Below are 24,096 nucleotides of genomic sequence, written 5' to 3' on the forward strand. Positions count from 1 at the left end.
TAGCTGGCAGAACCATACCCACCACCCTGGATGACTTAATCGCCCTTAGCATCCAAATCGATGTCCGCTTCCAAGAGCGAGATCTGGAAAGGGCTGATCCATTTCACCTCCTAGTGGGTCCTTTAGCTCTTGTTTTCCAAAAAGCTGAACAACCCATATCTGCAACTATGCTGCTATCTGAAGAACCATTGTAATTAGGCCAGACATGCCCCAACACCACAATAGCGATCACATTGCCTGAGACTTAGCCTATGCCTTTATTGCGGGGCTGATGAAATAAAATCCTATCCTGTCCATCCGGGAAACTCTCAGGTCTAGGTCATTCAGAGGGAGGTGATCTAGACCAGAACCTGAATTCCATTACCTTCCCTCGGTTTATCATCCGTCTCTCCATTCATTTGGCCCTGAACTCGTATCTTGTAACTCGTTAGTTTCTGCATAAGTGGACTTTGGGGCAGCTGGGAACTTCATTGGACAGTCCTTGGCCACTGAACTGGGCATTCCTCTTGTTCCCTTGGTGATACCCCTATCAGTATCTGCAGTTAATGGCTCTACCTTGGCCTTAGGACCCTTATGGTTCTGAACTACCTCCATAGCTTTACATGTCGGTGTTCTTAATCATGAGGAAATATCCCTCCTGATCCTTCCTAAGTCTTCTAGTCTCATCATTCTTGGACTTCCATGGTTGCAGAAACACTCACCATATCTATATTGGAACTCTGGCCAAGTGTTGTCATGGGGGGTCGCAATGCCATTAGACTTGTCTTCCTAAGGTGCTCCCACCTCTCTGTGTACCTGTGACTGAGGTTACAACCTCTCCAATGCTCCCTCGACATTATAAGGCCTTCCAAGACATTTTTTGTGAAAAAGCTGCTGACAGTTTACCTCCTCATTGTCGCTACATTTGTTCTATTGCTCTCCAACCTGGGACTACTCTGCCTCAAGGTCGACTGTACTCTCTCTCCATCCCTGATACTCAAGCCATGTCTGAGTATGCCTATAAGTCCCATTCTCCTGCTGGGGATGGCTTCTTCTTTGTAGAAAAAAAGAGTGGTACAATCTGGCCCTACATTGCATATAGTGGTCTCAATGGCATCACCTTTAAGAATTGGTACCTGCTACCCTTGATTTCTGAACTTTTTTACAGGCTTCAGGATGCTCGAATATTTACTAAGTTAGACCTCCATGGAGCATACAATCTGATTAGGATCCGAGAGGGTGATGAGTGGAAAATAGCATTCAACACCTGAGACAGGCACTACCAATATCTTGTACTGCCCTTTACATTGTGTAGCACCTCAGCCATCTTCCAGAACTTTGTTAATAACATTTTTTCTGATCTTTTATATGTTTTTATCTTTGTGTATCTGGGCAACATACTCATCCTTTCTCCAGGTTTGACCACTCATCGTCAACGTGTTATGTCTACGTGTTCAAGAGCGCCGCCTGTACGCAAAGTTGGAGAAGTGCCTCTTCGAGCAAACCCAGGTTCCTTCCAGGATAAAATGCTGTTCATGGATCCAGCCAAAAGTAAGGCCATCTCCAACTGACTTGAGCCTTCTGGTCTGAAAGCTACGCAGCAGTTCTTAGAGTTCACCATTTTCTATCAACAGCCCATTCCTGATTATTCCTCTCGGTTAGCCCCAATCACTTCTTTGGCCCGGAAGGGTGCTAATGCCAGAACCTGGTCTCCTAAGGCAGTCAAGGCTTTCCACAAACTCAAAACACCCTTTCTTTCTGCATCTATTCTTACATATCCTGACATTCTCTAGACTTTTTTCTTTGAGGTAGATGCTTCATCCTTGGGAGTGGGGGACATTCTTCTCCAGATGCATGATAGTAAGTTCAGTCCTTGTGCCTAAGTTTTTGAATACAGAAAGAAATCACACCATCAGGGAATTTTTGGCTATCAAGCTGGCACTGCAAGAATGGGAACATCTACAGGAGGGATCTCCACATCATATCCTGATTCATACCGATCATAAAAACATCCAGTATCTGCAATTCGTCTGATGCTTGAATCCCAGACAAGCGCAATGGGCTCTCTTCTTTTCCAGGTTTAACTTTGACATCACTTTTTGGGCCGGTTCCTAAAAATGCCAGCGTTAATGCCTTGTCCAGATCATTTGATATTGCTGACGCTGAGTGTAATGTTGAACCGAAACCTGTTATTCCTCCCAATCACATCCTGGCCACCACCCATCTTTATTTAGTTCTCACATATCCCGCACAGAAAGACCTTTGTGTTGTCCTCCCTTCACTCCAAGCTTCTCAAATAGGCACATGACACTAAGCTCTCAGGACATCCTGGTGTGCAAGGTACCTGTGCCTTCCTGTAGGGTTATTACTGGTGGCCCTCACTTTGGAAGGATGTTGAAGAATATGTTCACTCTTGCTCCATTTGTGTATAGTCTAAGTCCTCCACAGCTACTCCAGCAGGTCTCCTTTTTCCTCTACCTTCCATCTCTGAACTACCCCCCTTAGCGGCCTTCACGGTTATCTGGGTGGTTGTGGACAGGTTTTCTAAAATGTATCACTTAAATCTACTTACAGGACTACTTCTGCTGTCACTTTGGCTTCCATCTTCGTTTAAGAAACCTTTCATCTTCATGGTATGCCCTCTCACTTTGTCTCTGATAGAGAAGTTCAATTTACAGCTTGCTTCTGGAGGGTTCTGGCCATATCCTTTGGAATCAAGTTGGACTTCTCCTCAGCCTTTCATGCGCAGTCAAATGGGCAAACTGAAAGGGTCAACCGGAATGTTGATTGGTATTTTCATGCCTTCATTTCTGCCCATCAGAATGGTTGGGTAGACCTTCAACCCTGGGCAGAGTTTGCCCTCAATAACCACGCTAATGCCAGCACTGTTAAGTTTTCCTTCTGCCGAGATGCAACGATCTTTCAATTCTATCTGGGCAGATATTTCCAAGAATTTACATCTGGCAGCTTCCAAGTACAAAGCTCTCTACCAAGAATATCTGTCTCTGAGAACTTATATTAAATTTGTTCCTCGTTTCATTGGTCCCTTTACCATTCTTTGCCAGGTTAATTATGTCACTTTCAATCTCTGTCTCCCTTCACATCTAAGGATCCCTAATGTTTTCCAGGTTTCTCTCCTGAAACCATACATCAATAGGTTTCCAGTCCTCTTGTCATCCTTTTCCAAAAGTCAGTACCTCGGATCAGTATGCTATCAAGCAAATTTTGCATTCCAAATTTTCCAGTGGGAGGCTTTTGTATTGAATTATAGGCAAAAAAAATGACAGCGCTGTATATAGGTGTATGCTCTGAGCTCCTGTTCACTTGCTACTCATGTATCCTGTTCCTAACTACCTGTGTACCAATTCAATCTCCATCTGTGCTTGTTTGCTGCCTATCCTGACCCCGACTTGTCTCCTGGATTTTCTTTTTTCTCCTGCTGTTTGTACTCTACACATGCGAGTGATCTTTGCTTCTTCAGCTGGGCATACTTGGGAGCTGAGACCTGGTTCCAGATTGCAAGGCCATCCCCACCATCAGGGGCCCTGGTAAAGAAGCAGGCTGGGGCTTAGACTCCGCACCCTGGGTAACCCTGAGTTGGCGATCTACAAGGACTCCCTAACCCAGACACCTGACAGGAACTGTGGGGACAGTTGGGCTTTGACCGGCCAGGCTGCATTCCGCCCTTCAAGACAGACAGTCAGCTTTGCTGAGACCTGCTCTGCTACACGTGGCTGTCGTCTGTGAGTGTTTCCCAGTTGGGCCTCCTTTCCCTGGGCTTGTTATGAACTGTTGTTTATTGACTTTAATACAAATTTTTTAACTGCATCTGGACTGAGTGTGTGTTACCGCTGCTGTATCACGCTGCACCCACCCACATGCATATCCGGCCAGCTTATATAACGGAAGGATCATTAGTTATAATCCTTATTAAAATCCACTAAGTGGCCCTGTTGTAGAGTTTCTGTGGCTTCCTGTCTGGTAAAACCACTGTAAACAGGAAAAGCCCCAGATAATAGTAAAGCCAGACGGTAGTTCAGATTCTTCTACACACTACTCAAATCAAACCTAAACTGTGAGATAAGCAAATTTTGTGTGAATACAAGAGTAATGTGGATCTTGAATACTTGAATCTTGGTGTGCTTCATGCATTTCTTTCACATCTGTGCACTAAATGAAACATCTTTTTACTGGGATCTATGCCTTTGTGTGCCTTTATTTATTTATTTTTTTTTCCATAAATTGTGTGCCTTTATTAAAGAGCAGCCAGTGCTGCTCTTGACTAGGGTAGTTCAGATCACACCTGTTTAACCGTACTACCTGGATCAGTACCCAACACCACCACCCTTTACGTTTAAATGACAACACTAACTCAGCATTGGGATTGGCCGGTTCGGCCTTTTATTAAACAAAACTATAAATAACAGAAAAACATAAAACAGTCAAACCAATCCAGATCAAAGAATGGTTGCATATCCTTGACGATACCATCTTCCACAACTTTGGAGTCTGTGGTCCCATTAGGTTAGGTTCTGTCCTCAGCCGCCATAATACCGCCTCAAGGACTATCCTAACTGAGCACACACCCCTACCACCCTACACTAGCCGGTCAGTGTAGACTGAACCAGACCAACCATAGGACTCCCTTCCTGAGATGGGTCCCACCATTTTATCACTTGACACCATGTTTTGGACCCTCGTCAAGGACTCCAACCGTCACAGCATCACAAGAGTGAAAACTTACACTTGTGCCCGCCGCCACATCCGAAAAGCCCTCTGGATACCATCCTGTAATCCCAAGGCCCACAGGTCAATACACACTGCATTGAGATGCAGTCCATCCCTTCCCAGGTACAACCATGTGTCCGGACAGTCTCCAGCTCCACATGCCTAACCACTAATACACCATTCCTAGCAATAATTCTGCCCACCTCCTTATTCACCTTTATCCGGGCATTATTCAACTTCTCCATGACCTGGCCCCTCTCTATGCAGTACAGGCCACCTTATCTGACCATACTATGATCATGTCACGGAAGGAAGACCTAAGTAGCAGGAAGTCCAGTTTCACATCCCTAATCAGTTCCCTCATGAAAAACGTTCCCACCAGCATGTAAGACCAAAACATCCGGCGGTCTGTCCAGCCGGGCAAATCGGTAAACCCCAATCCATCTAACAATGCCTTCCTCTGTTGAAACTCCCAACTGCCGTTCATTGGACCTAACCTCTTCCCTCTTTGCCTCCCCCCCCCAGAACACATAAGAGTGCCCCAGAGTCCAAATGAAACTCCGGAGAAAATCTGTAAAGCCATAAAGATGACCATGCACCAACTGTACTGGAAGTTCCGGCAACAAAACTACATCAATAATACAAAGAATGACACGAAAAACAGACAGGAGGAAACACGCCACCAATCACTGATAGACTACAGCAGGTGAGGCCGCACATATATTTTGTATCTCTTGGACTCTCACCTGCCTATTTGTTTCACCATTCCTTTTTAAGACCCCATTGTGATGCCTCGGTGGCTGCCCCTATGCGTTAAGAATGGGTGGAACAATCTCCAGCAACCCACCTCCCGCTTCTGATAGACACTTACGGAAAACAGCAATGAATTGAAACTTGGACAGAAATAAGCCATCCGAGTGGATGAAAAAGGCACCCTCCTCTCTGGGTCACACATTCCAAAATTGTTCTATTGCTAAGACTGGACAAAGTGGTATTGCCCCTAAACAAGTCAACATGCACTCCCTTGCCTCTCTGGTCAGTCTTGGATCGCCTAATTCAGAGCTTTACCGACGAAGCAGAACACATAGCATCCCCCACCAACATTCCCCCCAGAACTCTCCTATATAGGCTAACCAGCTCACTTATCTGAAAAGCACCAAAAAAAGGCCACCAAAAAAAAGCGGCCCGAAACAAAGTCACCTCACAAAGTGATGAACAAACCATAGGCAAACGGTCCAGCACTGTACTGAAAAGGAAACTGGTCACCTAGAATCACAATTACGCCTTGCCCTCTGGTAACCCTTAAGCGCCTGACACTGACTCGAAAGACTTGGTGAAATCTGTGATACCTGCCAACGTAAATAAAAACGCAAGTCCCGACAATTTTCAATCCACCATGGACACTGAGGTACCCTGTGTAAGATTATAGCAAATGAAATATCGCACCAAAGATGACAGGTCCACCCTAAAATCCGCACCACTTCCCTACTTTAATAAAGAGAACCATTCCTTTCACGCTTTTGAATAGGGCGCCCATGTTGCCAAGTTGAATGAGTCCTGTATCAGTCCAGTAACTCCAATGCAATCCTCCATAGACGCAGAGGACAAGGCACCCCATGTTGCTCCGCCTCTGATGCCAACACGCAAAACTTGTCCCACTGAAAACGAGACAAACGTATGCTAATTTGTTAGTAGCTCCCGGGATGTGAACAGCATAAATAAACGTATTCAATCGCAAACAACTCAAAACCAAGTAACGCAAGAGCCTAACCACCGGTGGGGAAGATTGTTGTAATAATAAGTCGCGCTATGATATGATCAATGGAGATGTAAAGTCCATACAGTCCAAACATAAAGAAAAGATGTGATCCGGAACCAGGAACCCCAAAGGGTATAAGCTTACCAGATTGAGGTAAGGTAAAGGCGGTTTCCTTGGATAAGCTTGTCACCTTGATAGTAGATCCAGGTCCACGTGAACAGTTAGCTCAATGGTCACAGGATCATGGAAGTAAAGGTAAAAGCGCAATAGCGTAAAACCTTACAAACTAATTTGATTAAACACCCCAGTGTTCGTGAAAAATGAATACTATTGTGTAAAAGAATAAACCTCCACCAATAAAATTGTTCACTGATGACAGTGAATAAAAAACGTGCAAAAATTGAAATAATGATGGGTACCCCTTACCAAAGGTGATAGAGGTATAAACCAAATATAAAACGTGTTGTAGCTGAAGTCGCCTCTTACCGGACAACTTTAAACGGAAGGCAAAAAAGTGTGAGATTTGCGTGTTGAACCACCACCTTTATGGCTAGATTCGCCTCTTACCATATGGAATAAGGATTATAGCAAAACATGCAGATCACAATTCAGTGTGAACCCAGAGCCAATGATGAAATAAACCAATAGGGGTCGCCTCTTACCAGATACAGGTAATGTTAAGCCTGTATGGTGATCCAGCATCCAAGGACCCGACTCTCAAACTGGGGTGCTGATTTCCTCAAATGGCGGAGGTATTGTCAGTGTTCACCCACGTAAAGAAAAGAGAGGCTCCCATAGCGTAAAACCATTAAAATTTATTCACAAAATAAAATCAAAAAACTTACAGCAAGACCAGGAATGAGGAGCAATGTATGTCAGCCGCCGGCCGGACGGCTTCGCTCGCCCGCACTCTCCGGTCGCAATCCGATGACGTCAGTACGCCGTGACCCGACGACGTTTCGTCACAGATGACGTTTTCAAAGGTGCGGACGGCGTACTGACGCCATCTATTTGAGCTAAATGACCGGAAGAGGGTGAGGATCATTCCGCCATCTTGAGTGGGGGAATTTATAACCAGAAGGGTAACCCGCACATCAACCCGCCAATAGCAACAACAAAGGGTTTATACATATACAAAATAGAGAGGAGCATCACGCAAAACAACCATATTTTGTACTTAGGATATAGGGTAAAATTAACAAACAAATAATCGTCATATCCGCCTAGAATAGGTCAATAAAGGCACCATCTAGTGGATATTTAAGGATATCATCTCTATTGACCGGAAGAGGGTGAGGATCATTCCGCCATCTTAAGTGGGGGAGTTCATAACCGGAACGATAACCCCCATATCTACCCGCAAATAGCGACAACAAAGGGTTTATACAGAAGAACATCATACAAGGCAACTAAATTTTGTGCTCAAATTATAAAACAAAAATTAGCAAACAGATATTCGTCATATCCACCTAGAATGGGTCAATGAAGGCACCATCTAGTGGATATTTAAGGATATTACAGATTTTAATAGCATATTGATTACAACTGGACAGCACCTATCCAGACCATCATAATTAAAGAGGGAGGAAGGCTATATATCAAAGGATTAATGATGTAAACAAAAAAATCCTTTCATTCATAGATATTGTTATATCCAACTCAATCAGCCCCTTATTTAATAATAGGGCCCGACATAATATTGACAATTATAATAACTGTCACACACATGTCAAATATAGCTGGTTGGTGTTGTCCAATTGTATTGACATTCAGATAGTATGCTTAGATAAAAAATCAATAATAAATAATAAATTGATTTTGATAAATACATAAAAATATAATTGAAAAAGAGGGAATAAAGGGTAATGTTAAATTTAGGCGTTATCTATGAAAGCATTTATTTCGATATCTACATTGAGTCCAAAGGGAACATATGTTTTGGCTCGATGAATCCAGTTCATCTCTAGTCTTGAGATACCTCTAACTAGGGGTTCACCCCTCCAATGGGGTACAAATTTGTCTATCCCTAGGAATAAGGTATTCCTGGGATTTTTATCATGGACAAGGGCATAGTGTTTGGACACTGAATGCTTAGGAAAACCTTTGAGTATATTTGATATATGTTCATTAAGTCTTACTTGTAATGGTCTTTTAGTTCGTCCTATATATTGAAGCCCGCATGGGCACTGGAGCATGTAGACAATGCCAGTGGTCATGCAGGAAATGAATGGCTTGATAGCGTGAACTCTACCTGTAGCTGTGGACGTAAATTCTTTAATTGATCTGCATTTGTTAGAGCTGAAAGAACAAACACGGCACCTGTTACATTTATAAAACCCAGTCAGCTGACTTAAAAAAGTAGGTCTGGGAGCTGGTGGTTCCAAAATGTTGGGTGCCACTTTATCTCTCAAAGTTGGAGCTCCTTTAAATACCACCCGTGGTTTATCCGACAGGGTACTACCCAGGACTGGATCATTACCAAGGATGTGCCAGTGACGATTGACAATATTTTTAATAGTCATATGCTGACTTGAAAAGGAAGTAACAAAAGGTAAATTATAAGAAGAGTTTTTTCTATCCGTTTTAGACTCATTGTTCAGTAATTGGGTTCTATCCAATTGGCTAACCTCCATAAGTGTTTCGTTGAGAAATTCCTCACTATAACCCTTATCGAGAAACCTCTCAGTAAGAATACGGGCCTGAGCTTGAAACTCATGGAATTCACTACAGTTACGCCTAATACGGAGGTATTGGCCTTTGGGTATAGCCCTCAGCCAAGGTGCGTAATGACAGCTATCGACAGGAATGTATGAATTCCTGTCGGTAGTTTTGAAGTATGTAGATGTAGAAAATTGTCCATCTTTAATACTTATGGTGAGATCAAGAAAATGAATAGTGGACTGGCTACACTCATAATTCAACTGGATACCCCGATCATTGGAATTCAAATACTCCAAGAAGGATATCAGGTCACTGTGGTGGCCATCCCAGAGGAGGAGCACGTCATCTATATACCTAGCCCAAAGCAGTATTTGCGGCCTGCGATGGGCATAGATGACGCCCTCCTCCCACTGGGCCATAAACAAATTGGCGAGAGACGGGGCATATTTAGCGCCCATGGCCACCCCAGTGACCTGGCGATAAAACTGCCCATTATACCAAAAATAATTATGGTGAGTGGCGAACTCAAGTAGCTCCATAATAAAGGATATCTGAATTGATGGTAAATCAGAATCTCTATTAAGATACATATTGACCGCGTTCAACCCCATATTGTGTGGGATAATTGTGTAAAGAGAGGAGACATCGGCGGTGACCATCCAAAGGTGGTCACTAGGAGTTAAACCTGTCAGAAGGCCAATGACATGTCTCGTGTCTTTAATGTATGAAGGTGTGGTTTGCACCAATGGCTGTAGGTAAGAGTCAATAACTTATTGACTCTTACCTACAGCCATTGGTGCAAACCACACCTTCATACATTAAAGACACGAGACATGTCATTGGCCTTCTGACAGGTTTAACTCCTAGTGACCACCTTTGGATGGTCACCGCCGATGTCTCCTCTCTTTACACATTTATCCCACACAATATGGGGTTGAACGCGGTCAATATGTATCTTAATAGAGATTCTGATTTACCATCAATTCAGATATCCTTTATTATGGAGCTACTTGAGTTCGCCACTCACCATAATTATTTTTGGTATAATGGGCAGTTTTATCGCCAGGTCACTGGGGTGGCCATGGGCGCTAAATATGCCCCGTCTCTCGCCAATTTGTTTATGGCCCAGTGGGAGGAGGGCGTCATCTATGCCCATCGCAGGCCGCAAATACTGCTTTGGGCTAGGTATATAGATGACGTGCTCCTCCTCTGGGATGGCCACCACAGTGACCTGATATCCTTCTTGGAGTATTTGAATTCCAATGATCGGGGTATCCAGTTGAATTATGAGTGTAGCCAGTCCACTATTCATTTTCTTGATCTCACCATAAGTATTAAAGATGGACAATTTTCTACATCTACATACTTCAAAACTACCGACAGGAATTCATACATTCCTGTCGATAGCTGTCATTACGCACCTTGGCTGAGGGCTATACCCAAAGGCCAATACCTCCGTATTAGGCGTAACTGTAGTGAATTCCATGAGTTTCAAGCTCAGGCCCGTATTCTTACTGAGAGGTTTCTCGATAAGGGTTATAGTGAGGAATTTCTCAACGAAACACTTATGGAGGTTAGCCAATTGGATAGAACCCAATTACTGAACAATGAGTCTAAAACGGATAGAAAAAACTCTTCTTATAATTTACCTTTTGTTACTTCCTTTTCAAGTCAGCATATGACTATTAAAAATATTGTCAATCGTCACTGGCACATCCTTGGTAATGATCCAGTCCTGGGTAGTACCCTGTCGGATAAACCACGGGTGGTATTTAAAGGAGCTCCAACTTTGAGAGATAAAGTGGCACCCAACATTTTGGAACCACCAGCTCCCAGACCTACTTTTTTAAGTCAGCTGACTGGGTTTTATAAATGTAACAGGTGCCGTGTTTGTTCTTTCAGCTCTAACAAATGCAGATCAATTAAAGAATTTACGTCCACAGCTACAGGTAGAGTTCACGCTATCAAGCCATTCATTTCCTGCATGACCACTGGCATTGTCTACATGCTCCAGTGCCCATGCGGGCTTCAATATATAGGACGAACTAAAAGACCATTACAAGTAAGACTTAATGAACATATATCAAATATACTCAAAGGTTTTCCTAAGCATTCAGTGTCCAAACACTATGCCCTTGTCCATGATAAAAATCCCAGGAATACCTTATTCCTAGGGATAGACAAATTTGTACCCCATTGGAGGGGTGAACCCCTAGTTAGAGGTATCTCAAGACTAGAGATGAACTGGATTCATCGAGCCAAAACATATGTTCCCTTTGGACTCAATGTAGATATCGAAATAAATGCTTTCATAGATAACGCCTAAATTTAACATTACCCTTTATTCCCTCTTTTTCAATTATATTTTTATGTATTTATCAAAATCAATTTATTATTTATTATTGATTTTTTATCTAAGCATACTATCTGAATGTCAATACAATTGGACAACACCAACCAGCTATATTTGACATGTGTGTGACAGTTATTATAATTGTCAATATTATGTCGGGCCCTATTATTAAATAAGGGGCTGATTGAGTTGGATATAACAATATCTATGAATGAAAGGATTTTTTTGTTTACATCATTAATCCTTTGATATATAGCCTTCCTCCCTCTTTAATTATGATGGTCTGGATAGGTGCTGTCCAGTTGTAATCAATATGCTATTAAAATCTGTAATATCCTTAAATATCCACTAGATGGTGCCTTCATTGACCCATTCTAGGTGGATATGACGAATATCTGTTTGCTAATTTTTGTTTTATAATTTGAGCACAAAATTTAGTTGCCTTGTATGATGTTCTTCTGTATAAACCCTTTGTTGTCGCTATTTGCGGGTAGATATGGGGGTTATCGTTCCGGTTATGAACTCCCCCACTTAAGATGGCGGAATGATCCTCACCCTCTTCCGGTCAATAGAGATGATATCCTTAAATATCCACTAGATGGTGCCTTTATTGACCTATTCTAGGCGGATATGACGATTATTTGTTTGTTAATTTTACCCTATATCCTAAGTACAAAATATGGTTGTTTTGCGTGATGCTCCTCTCTATTTTGTATATGTATAAACCCTTTGTTGTTGCTATTGGCGGGTTGATGTGCGGGTTACCCTTCTGGTTATAAATTCCCCCACTCAAGATGGCGGAATGATCCTCACCCTCTTCCGGTCATTTAGCTCAAATAGATGGCGTCAGTACGCCGTCCGCACCTTTGAAAACGTCATCTGTGACGAAACGTCGTCGGGTCACGGCGTACTGACGTCATCGGATTGCGACCGGAGAGTGCGGGCGAGCGAAGCCGTCCGGCCGGCGGCTGACATACATTGCTCCTCATTCCTGGTCTTGCTGTAAGTTTTTTGATTTTATTTTGTGAATAAATTTTAATGGTTTTACGCTATGGGAGCCTCTCTTTTCTTTACGTGGGTGAACACTGACAATACCTCCGCCATTTGAGGAAATCAGCACCCCAGTTTGAGAGTCGGGTCCTTGGATGCTGGATCACCATACAGGCTTAACATTACCTGTATCTGGTAAGAGGCGACCCCTATTGGTTTATTTCATCATTGGCTCTGGGTTCACACTGAATTGTGATCTGCATGTTTTGCTATAATCCTTATTCCATATGGTAAGAGGCGAATCTAGCCATAAAGGTGGTGGTTCAACACGCAAATCTCACACTTTTTTGCCTTCCGTTTAAAGTTGTCCGGTAAGAGGCGACTTCAGCTACAACACGTTTTATATTTGGTTTATACCTCTATCACCTTTGGTAAGGGGTACCCATCATTATTTCAATTTTTGCACGTTTTTTATTCACTGTCATCAGTGAACAATTTTATTGGTGGAGGTTTATTCTTTTACACAATAGTATTCATTTTTCACGAACACTGGGGTGTTTAATCAAATTAGTTTGTAAGGTTTTACGCTATTGCGCTTTTACCTTTACTTCCATGATCCTGTGACCATTGAGCTAACTGTTCACGTGGACCTGGATCTACTATCAAGGTGACAAGCTTATCCAAGGAAACCGCCTTTACCTTACCTCAATCTGGTAAGCTTATACCCTTTGGGGTTCCTGGTTCCGGATCACATCTTTTCTTTATGTTTGGACTGTATGGACTTTACATCTCCATTGATCATATCATAGCGCGACTTATTATTACAATATTCTACAGGGTGTGGTCACACTAGAAGTTGCTGCTGTTTCACTGTACTTTTCCTTTAGCGCGGTTAACATCTTTACATTACCGGTGGGGAAGAAGCTGAGATTTTATTAATTGCTAAAACTACGCCCATATTGTCACAACTGAATCACACTTTTTTTTTCTGAACAGACTGCCAAGACAATGGGAAATAGCTCCAGTAACACCAGCACCCTCAAAAATCCAGTGGTGCACCACTCCTCAGGCCATGGCTCAGCACTCCAACACCCCTGAAAATAAGCCTTATATTCCGCTGAAAGCCTGCATCTGTGAACAGGACCAGATCAGCATTGCTGACCTGACCCTCAAGCCATAAAGAATGGCTGTTAAAAAGATTCAAGAAAAATGTCCCAAATACGCAGGTTAACCCTGAGCCCCATGGAAAGCCGCACATAATGGCCTGGGGCCTTGATGCCAGATAAAGCTGCCGACAAACGCCTGCAGAAAATCCTGCCCATGGGAATAAATCTGCAAGCAAAATTTAGCTTACCTAGTAGTAGGGATTGTAGCTTCTGCAACCTAATCCTCCGTCGTCTGCATGCTTGTCCCACTTCTGTTCACAGAGCTAATAATTTATCTATAGTCAATCTGTATTCCATGGCCACTGAATCGATGGTTATTCTGAGAAAAACCTGTTCCATGGCCAGGCCTTTCGTCTTGTCCAGTACAAAAGGAATGCCGAAACATTCCACGTGATGTTGCAATGTCCTCAGCAGGATCTCACAAGTCCTTGACTCTGGCGATCTAATGCACAAAAAATCATCCAGATAGTGGATGGCTGAGTTCACCCCCAAGACCCCCCTAACCATCCACTCAAGGAACGAATTAAACGTTTCAAACGGCACATGAGATTGAACAACCCATCGGCAAGCAACGATCTACGATCCTAGAAAATAGAAACTTTGAGGATGGACTGGGAGCAGTCAGAATGCCGATTCAACATCAGATTTAGCCATGAGTGAGCCCTTGCCATATCTACGTACCCAGGAAACAGCTACATCGAATGATGTATAGGTAACTGCACATTCCAGCGGTTCAATACCATCATTTGCTGAGCCTCCTTTCGGATACAAGAGATGATGAATCATCTGAAATTTTCCTGGCTCCTTCTTCAGAACTATAGCCAATGGAGAAAATACAAGCTGTGGAAGAGGCGGATAAGGAAGTGGGCCACTTATGTGACCCAAGGTCACTTCTTTCAGCAGCTTCTTTGACACAACCGATGGATTATGGTCAATTATTGGAAAGGGGAGAGACCTCCTACAATGCACTTGGGATGCGTCCTTTCCAGCCTCACTTGCGTCGTCCCTTTTTCCAGAAGTGTTGCTGGCACGCCCTTTTCCTTGTCTAAAACAGCAAACGAGGGAATAACTTTCTCCGCAGCCTGAACACTCGTGTTTGAAGCGGCATGAGCTTCCAAACCGGCGCCTTCCTTCATTAAACTGGCAACAAATCCCCTTCGTTCTAGGGGCAGGCAATCCAAAGTTGAAAGCACTGCAGACCCCCCCAAGAAAAAACTGACCCCCAGCCCTGGAAGAAGTCATCAACTTAATCCAGAGGCTAGTATCTTTGTGATCCCAGCAGATGGAGGGGGGGATGGCTTTTCGTTGATGAAACTGTTCGTCATAGCAGATCTATGGCAGCCCCCTGCATACCCTGTGAGCCTCACTAATGGCTTACAAGTAGCAAAACAGGGCTTAACAGTTCTCCAGTGCTTTTTCCCCATTTACGCTAACAAAATTTGCAAGTGTTTGCAACTATTTCGCAAACGTCCACGGAATAAGCCGGTACCTCCTCTTCTCCTTGCTTTCATCCGGTCTAACACGATCCAAGTTACATTTTTTGAGTGGGAGCAGGGAAAATATTTCCACATACTCACCCTTGCAAATATTTTCGTGGACTTCAGCTTTAAGGTGTGCCCCCAAAGGTCCCTCGAAGCATACACATACCTCACATTTTGCAGAGTCAGCTAACCGCATCTTTTCCACTTCCTTGTTGCCATTCTTCGAAGTCCCAACAGTGATCGCTACAGCTGCCACCATGTCCCCGTCTGTTTGTGTGCCCGTGACTACTGCTGCTGGCGTCAAAGATGAAGCTCTTGAAGGGGCACAAATGCCCCTGGAAGACGTCTCCCTTCCCTAAAGGGGAGCCCACTGCAATACTGGCGGAGAGTCCCTCGTTGCCCATGCTTACAATCTTCACAGCAAGTCCTGCAGACTACCCAAGAGGACTCTGCCAGCCTGACCTGAACCCACCACCTGCTCTTGGGCCCCTTGGTCTCCAGCCCCCCCAACACAACAGAAGAAAAATAAGACAAATCAGAAACAGTACACTCATCTGGTTGCAATGGGCAGGAAGCCACGCCAGCCGTCATTCCGGATGCCCCCGCTGCCTCCAGGGTTTCCATCTTCAGCTCCCCGTCCTCAGGGCTGCTGACTTCCCCCCAGAGCAGACCTCTGCCTGTTCTTGGAGCTGTTGTCCCCTGCCAATCAATCGACTCCTCATCCTGGACACTGCATGTACTGCTCCTGTGCTGGGGTACCCTGAGGGCTTACGAACTGGCTGCCATGGCTCTGTCTCCCTCTGATAATGTCATCAGCCAGCGCTGCCGCCCTCTCCTCCATTTTGGTCACTTCTCTGGCAGCCTGCACAGGCCCCCGACCAGGACCTGTAGGTGTTCCCCCTCCACCGCTGGGCTCCCCCAGCCGAGGAGCCGGATATCCCATGCGGCTGTTCTTCCACAGAATAATGGCCGCCGGCCGCACCCAGAGACAGGCTGGTGCCCACTGTGAAGACTCTTCCCTGCCAAGAGGACATGCTGATTGGCTAATCGACAGCAGTGCCAGCCGCCCGCACCTGAACTACAGATAAGGGGACCGTGGCTGCAGCATGGTGAGCTTCTCTCTCTCCTGTGGGCTCAGCCTTGGATGGGGATTGTTCCCAGAACCACCACCCGCAATAGCAGGCAATTGCTTAACAGGTGGGCTAGGAGTGTCCTCTTGACTAAGGCACACTGGAGACCAAGACTTCGGAGTCCATGTGGTGGCAGGCCCCGGCTGAGGGGGGTCCTGCCTGAACCCCTGGCAGTAAAGCAACTACCTGGCTCTGTACTCATTTAGGGCCATGTAAAGCAGCAGCAGCTCTAAACTGATTTAATAGCAGCTCCAACTCACTCATTGTTCTCTCCTAACAGGCCCAAAACACAGGAAAAGGCCAGACAGACGTTTATCCCATGATCTCCAGTCTGCAAGTGAAGCCCCTTCACTCCCCCCTCCAACTACTCTCTCTCCTGCTCCTCCCCATCACCTCGTCTGCTCGGCCAATAAGGTAAGAGTACTGACCTCTCATATCCCAGCAACTAATTTAACCCCCTACTTCCTGGTTTTCCTCCCACCCTGTCAAGTATGCCCTATGCTTATCATTTCCTTCAAGCTCTGGGCAGGTCTTTCATTTACAGGATGACTGCTGCATGGAATGTAAAATGCTTTGCTGATATAGTAATGGAGGGCTATGAAGGAGGGCAGTAGAAGGACAGGCAGACTGGTATCCACTAAGATCTCTGATCATCTTATACAGCTTTATATTTTTCATTAAACTTAAGTGACCCCTATACAACAAGTTGCCAGATATTATCGCCCCTCCCGTTCCCCCACCATGTGCCCTAGATGATACCAGGGGGACTTTTTTCTTATGCGATGGGACTATCCAGCTGTCTGTTAACAGGTAGGTATTGTTCCCAATTGGACAATTGGTCCAATTTTTGCACGAAAAAATGGAGTGACAGACTGTCAGTGTGATCATACCGGTCGCTGGCCTGGTCCGGTCCACGTGTGTGAGGAGGATGTGATGACTCGTGGTGTGTCTCTCTCTGGCGAAGTTCGCGGGCCTGGTGGGGTGGCGCCACTCCCGCGCGTGCTTTAGGCCGCCTAGGCTGGGGCGGGGCTGGTGCGCACTGCGCAGATGCGCGTCGCCGCCGCGCACTCTCCCCCTAGTGAGCCGGTGCCACGTGACGTCATGCCGCTCCTCCGCTGTGCACTCGCCAGTCGGCCTGTCCCAGGCCGCCTGTGTGTATTGAGGCTGGCCTGTGTGTGTGAGGCACGGCGCGCTGCGTTTGTGTTTTGGGTTTTTGGGATAATGTCAGTCTGTGTCTTGGGTCTTGGGGCCCCAGGCCAGCTCGGGGGCCCCAAGCAATTGCTTGTTTTGCCTACCTTGACGCGACGGGCCTGCTTGTAATCTCTCCTTGTAATTAAGGTCCTCTAATCCCCTAATTAGTTTAGTTGCCCTTCTTTGGACTCTCTCCAGTTCCAGCACATCCCTTATGAGGATTGGCGACCAGAACTGGACAGAATACTCCATGTGTGTGCGGACCAGGGTTTTATAAAGTGGCAAGAATATAGCTTTATCTCTGGAATACATTCCCTTCCTTATGAATGCTAATATTCTCCCGGCTTTGGCAGCTGCAGTTTGACATTGCATGCTATTGCTTAGTCTATCTTCTACTAGAACCCCCAGATCTTTCTCCATCCTGGATTCCCACAGCGGTTCCCCCCTTAAAGCATAATTTTTATTTATGTTTTTAGCCCCCAAGTGCAATACCTTACATTTCTCTACATTAAACCTCATTTGCCATGTAGTTGCCCACTCAGTTATATTGTTCAGGTCATTCTGTAAGATTTCTATATCTAGAATATTCAATAATAAAATTGAAAAAGACCTATTTCTTTATATATCAATTTAGGCCAATATGTATTCTGCTACATATTTTTGGTATACATAAAACCCAATAAGCGTATATTAATGGGTTTTCACAAAAGTTATAGCATCTACAAACTATGGGATATATTTATTTATTTTATTTTATTACTTGTAATGGCAGCGATCGGCGACTTATAGCAAGACTGCGATATTGCGGCGGGGAGTCGGACACTAACTGACCCCTCTTGGGGACCAGTAACACTAATACAATGAACAGTGTTAAAAATATGCACTGTCACTGTACTAATGACACTGGCTGTGAAGGGGCCTAATATCAGGGGTGATCAAAGGGTTAACTGTGTTCCTAACCTGTGTTTTAGTGTACTGTGGGAGGTGCTTTTACTAGGGGAAATCATGGATCCTAGTCCCTGCTTTACAGAGACACAGGATGCATGCCTTCCCTCCTCTCAGAACGGTGATCTGCCTTGTTGGATGATCAGCGAGTTCCGGCAGCTATCGCGTCCACTGGACCCACAGGCTGCTGGTGGCATGCACATGGACACCCCCTACTCGGAAGTGTCGGATTACATACTAGGTATATGATCTAGCGAAGCAGTGCCACCTTGCTGCCATATATTTAAGTTATATGGTCAGCAAGCGGTTAAAGTGGATCTTTACTGCATCTGAGCACCACAAACCAAAAACGCTATTTAATTAATTTTTATTATTCAAAGAAAACTCACCCATCCATCCATGTCTTCATGCTTTATTTTTCTGAGGAATCCCTTTGAAAATCACCCCGTAGCATTTCTGGCTGTGGCCATCTTGAGTAAGGGAAAATGATTCATGTAGCATTTACTTCCTGCCCTTAACTCAAGTATGCATACAGGAGAGTGTGCATAGCTGAGAAAACCCCTCCCCCTCTCCTTCCCCCCTGAAGACTCTTGGGACATACTGTATGACATAATTTGCCTAGGCAGGTAACCAGAAAGTAACTGAAGTAATGTAAAAAAAAAAAAAAAAAGTTTAAAAAAAGTAAATATGATATACTTTCCTATCTATTTACTAATGCTAGCAGCATGAGGTTTAAAAATAATTAAAAAAAATTAAAAATAATGTTGATTAGGAGAGTGAAGTTCCTCTTTAAGGAAAAATGTCTTGCCTTTAGAACCACATTAGTGCAGACACAACATCTAAAGAATAGTAAGCTGCAGCATATCCAATTTTTGTTTTGGGGATTAGATACTATTTAATGACCAAAAAAAGTACCAGAAAGGAGGTTTGTGTGTCACACTACCTCTCCGTGACTTTGTGAGAGGTTTGACTGCCTGTAAACACTGCAGAGTATAAATAGTTCTACGAATAGACATATTATATGGTTCCACTTTTGAAAATTTTTAATTTTGTTTGAATATACCCAGATATGTTCAACAAGACAGAAATCCTGTTTTAAATCCAATAAACACTTGAGGGTTGTAACTCCAAATGGCTGGAAAAGATGTTAGCAACATTCTTAGTCAGGCCTAGCCTGTATTATCCACTTTCACCTAAGTGCCCTTAAAAATGAGCTGGTTGGAGATGATGGTTGTAAGATCTTATTAATAACTGTTTATCTTGCAGATGTTGAGGCTGAAAATGACATTGCTGCTCTAAGTCTTCAAGACCAAACAAAATCTGAGGTTAGTTAAAGACAATACTTGCCATTACAGTATCAAGTTGAAAGGTGTCAGCCGACCCAAAGTTGATATTCAATTAATGTTATCTGATGGGTTGGCTTCTCACCAGTGATGGGAATAACTGTGTTATAAGTAAACGGCGTTACTACCGGCGTTACTTTTTACAGTAACTAGTAATCAAACAAATTACTGTTTCGCCGGTAGTAACGCCGTTACCGTTGCTAACAGTAAAAATGCAGCGTTACTATTCAGCTAGTTTAGCCCGCTGGATGTGTATACAGTAAGCTTTGGCAACTTACAGAACATCCCTGTGCTGTAATACTCTTTGTACCGCGCTGAGCCAATCACGGCAAGCAGTATATTCAATGAATGCATACAAAGCCTGCTCGGATTGGCTGAGTCAGAGAGGCAGGCTTATACAACCTTTGCCAATCCGAGCAGGCTTTGTATGCATTAATAGAATACACCGCTTGCCGTGATTGGCTCAGTGCAGTACATAGAGTATTACAGCACAGGGACGTTCTGTAAGTAGCCGAAGCTTACTGTATACACATCCAGCTGGCTAAAATATTAACAATACAGAAGTTCTGTATCCCGTACAACACATTCCTGAACCTTGCTCCCCATACAACGCATTCCTGAACCTTGCACCCCGTACAGCGCATTCCTGAACCTTGCTCCCCATACAACGCATTCCTGAACCTTGCTCCCCGTACAACGCATTCTTGAACCTTGCACCCCGTACAATGCATTCCTGAACCTTGCACCCCCGTACAATGCATTCCCGAACCTTGCACCCCGTACAACGCATTCCCGAACCTTGCACCCCGTACAAAGCATTCCTGAACCTTGCACTCTGTACAACGCATTCCCGAACCTTGCACCCTGTACAACACATTCCCAAACCTTGCACCCTGTACAATGCATTCCTGAACCCTGCACTCTGTACAACACATTCCTGAACCTTGCACCCTATACAATGCATTCCCAAACCTTGCACTCTGTACAACGCATTCCTAACGCAATAGTTACATTCCCTGGTAATTAGTTACTTTTTTAATGATGTAATTCAGTTACTAACTCAGTTACTTTTTGTGAGAAGTAACTAGTAACTATAACTAATTACTTTTTTTAAGGGACATGCCCAACACTGCTAATCACTGACTTCTCACTTGGTCTGCAGTAGTTAAATCATCTTACTGGAGTTGCGAGGTTTACCACCCTCCATAATGAAAGCCCCTTGAACCGCCTTTAGGGAAAGGGAGCCTTGACTGCTGGAAGCATGGCATCACTGGGGTGTGAACCTAAAAGAGAAGTTAAGTAGCTCCCTTGGGATTGGCTACAAAGACCTGAGGTGACTGGGTGGAGCCTGAACTCTAGGAAAAGGCTACGCTGGGGCACATCCAACTGCTCTGAAGAGATTCAGCTGTTACAAGAGTTGCTAGGTGAGTATCCCTCCTCTGTTCACAGGCCCCTTCAGGAGTTATCCTTCCTCAGCGTTCCTGTACCATCATGGACACAGAACTTTTATCCAGGCTGACTGGCTGCTTTCCCTTCTTATGGTGAGACTGTCCTCTCAGCTCCCACACCTGCTGACCATTCCCCGCTGCCAAGCCACCCTCCTCCAGGGACATTCAATCCATCCAGCCCCTCCAGGGTCACTACTAATACAGCCAGACACAGGACCCCCTCTGGAGCTACTGGTGCTGAGGGCGCTGGCTCCTCTCCTTCTCTGCTAGCTCCTCACTCTGCCTTCCTTCCCCTGAGATCTTCCCAGCACAGCCATGTCTCCAATACAACATCAGCCTCTGTTAATGGACACCGCCTGCCCCATTCTGGGATTCCCAGAGCATCACATGTGACTGGACCTTATATGCTCCTTCCCTGGATTATGCTTCACTCAGTTCCCTGTGCTCTGCAGAGCAGGAACTGATTACCACTAGCAGCTCTCATCTCCAGCATATCAATCATCTCATCTCACTGCTTCACTCAGCTCCCTGTGCTCTACAGGGCAGGAACTGGTTTACAGTATCAGCTCTCATCTCCTCCAGCATCTCACTCATCTCTCACTGCTTTATTCAGCTCCCTGTGCCCTACAGGGCAGGACTGATATACACTGTCAGCTCTCATCTCCTGCAGCATATCACTCATCTCTCACTGTCTGTGTGAGGGATCAGGTTTCCATACAGCAGGAGGCACTGATCATTAACTCTTTGCATCCCTGCCTCAGCCTGCATACCAGACAGCATTTCAGAGTTACAGCCTCCCCAAGTGACACATGCTTCTTTGTCACTTGAGGCTGGAGGCTCCTTCCTAGTAACCCTGCAGGTCCCAGCGCAACCTGTGACACACAGGGTCAACTTCTGGACTCCAGACTCTCCCTCCAGATCTGTCTGGAGGCAATCATCAATCTTCCTACTCAAACTCTGCTGGGTAAGTATGATTATAGGGTGGTCTGGGATAAGTCAGGTGTAGCTGTTTCAGAGCCACTGATGCATTTTTGAAGCAGTCCAATCAGTTTTTATTTTTTACTATAGTTGAGTGTCACACCAGCTGTGGCACCCACCCCACCCTCCAGGGTCTGGTTTTCACCTAGGTGACCATTGGTATGATGGTCCTATGGTAAGGAAACGGTTTACCATCTAGGGGGGTCCCGGGTTCAGATCCTGGCTAATGCAAGCCACTATAATTAATTTCCCTGTCGATTTGCACAAGTGATTAAATAATTATATTTTACATATGGCACCGTCAGTTCACAGATGAGCTGACGCGGGTGCTTTTTGATACACAGACAGTTGACAAATGAACACATATTGATGTTAATACTGAGGGTGAAAAATCAAAGCAGCTTCCTTGAATTTTGGGAACTGGCTGCAAGGTTCTCTGTGCCTATGCATTGCTCTGTACAAAAAAAAAAAAAAATCCAGAACTAGCATTTTCCCTATTCAATTATGTGGATCTCAGTTGGGAGGTCTACAAAACATATGGAAGGCAATGCTGTTTAATTTTGATACCCAGTTTTGCCTAAATGGCTGCCGGAAAGAACTGTGTTTTGACTGCCGAAATATTAGTCTATGGTATATGTATATTGACCTGCGTTGCTATCTTCTAACATTATTTACTCTGGCGCTGACTTTTACTCTGCATATGGTTATTACTCATGTGCCTACACGGGCCAGCTTCTTTCCACTCACTCGCACAGAATGTCAGCAGTATACCAATTGGCATCTGCTGGCTGTTTATCGAGAACCACTGTGTGCGGTACATCGTATGTCACTTTAAACACAACTTTTCCCTTGGCGGTGGCGCCCACCCAGCAGTCAACTCTTTCTGCATAGGGAATATACCACCTGCCAAACCAAGTCCAAGTTTGACCCTTCTAAGACAGAGGATGCCAGTGAATGTTTCACGAATGGTGCACTGGCTAGACCAGTACCCTCTCAGTGGGGAGGCTTGAATCCTACAATCTGGATTTATTCAGGGATTTTGGATCTCTTTCATGCGACCCATGATGCTTCTTGCGGGTTTCCTCACTTGGTGTGGTACTCGAAAAAGTACCAAAAAAAAAAAAAAAAAATTAAACTGATACATTATTTTTCTATCCCTACAGGCTTGTCAGTTATTGGGGGTATTATCTGGAGAAATCCTAGTAGTAATACTCCTCTTTTGATACCACAATTTCTTTGCTGAATTTGCTGGTGCTTCTACCCTTCTGCTTAAGGCTGACATCTGGTCTGCCTTTCTCCTCCTGCCTGTACACTGTGACTGTTCCATCTCAACAACGTGGAAGATTGACATTGTAGAAATGGTCTGCCAACTTCTTAGGGTTAATTAGTTTCTGTCCTTAGTTAAATTTCCAAGGGACTCTAGGAAGCCCTGGCTGTGGCACTTCAATACTTTTGGGCCATCTTGTTTTCACATTCTGCGTACTTCTGATGGGTAGTCAATGAAATGTATATCAGATACACGTCTTTACGTAAAAATGATCAGACCTATGTGTGTGGACTTTGAAGCGCATTTGTCCTTCTTGCACTCTAAGGCTATGTTTCCACTAATGCACCTACTAGGTCGTGCGATTTCAAGTGCGACTTTGTGGTGCGACTTGTTTGCGACTACTCCTGGGGACTTCGGTGCGACTACCTTCTATGATGGACAAGTCACACTGGGATTGTTCGGGAAGTGGTGCAAAAACCTTTTCTCAAGTCACTGCGTCTTGAGTCGCAGCAGTTAGAACGGTCCTAATTTAAATTAATAGGTTTTGACTTGTGCGTCTCGACACATGTCAATTCGCATGACAACAAGTCACACTAGTGGGAAGGGGGCTTTATGGTCATTCTTTTATAAATTGGAGGAATTGCTGTACTCCCATCTGGAGTTTTACAGGGCTGCAT

The 24,096-nt window shown here is 44.5% G+C and overlaps 1 protein-coding gene across 1 annotated transcript in view; it reads left to right on the forward strand.

Annotated features, from left to right (window-relative positions):
- Nucleotides 1-24,096, forward strand: part of LOC309558694 (caspase-8-like) — a 156,328-nt gene that overhangs the window by 84,243 nt on the left and 47,989 nt on the right. Inside the window, exons 5-6 of the mRNA XM_082261752.1 lie at nucleotides 1,396-1,530; nucleotides 19,650-19,708. Coding sequence (XP_082117878.1) covers nucleotides 1,396-1,530; nucleotides 19,650-19,708 — 194 coding nt within the window. The remainder of the gene's footprint in view (nucleotides 1-1,395; nucleotides 1,531-19,649; nucleotides 19,709-24,096) is intronic.

Source organism: Pelophylax lessonae, assembly GCF_965119305.1.
Source record: "Pelophylax lessonae genome assembly, chromosome: 6".
Lineage (NCBI taxonomy): Eukaryota > Metazoa > Chordata > Amphibia > Anura > Ranidae > Pelophylax > Pelophylax lessonae.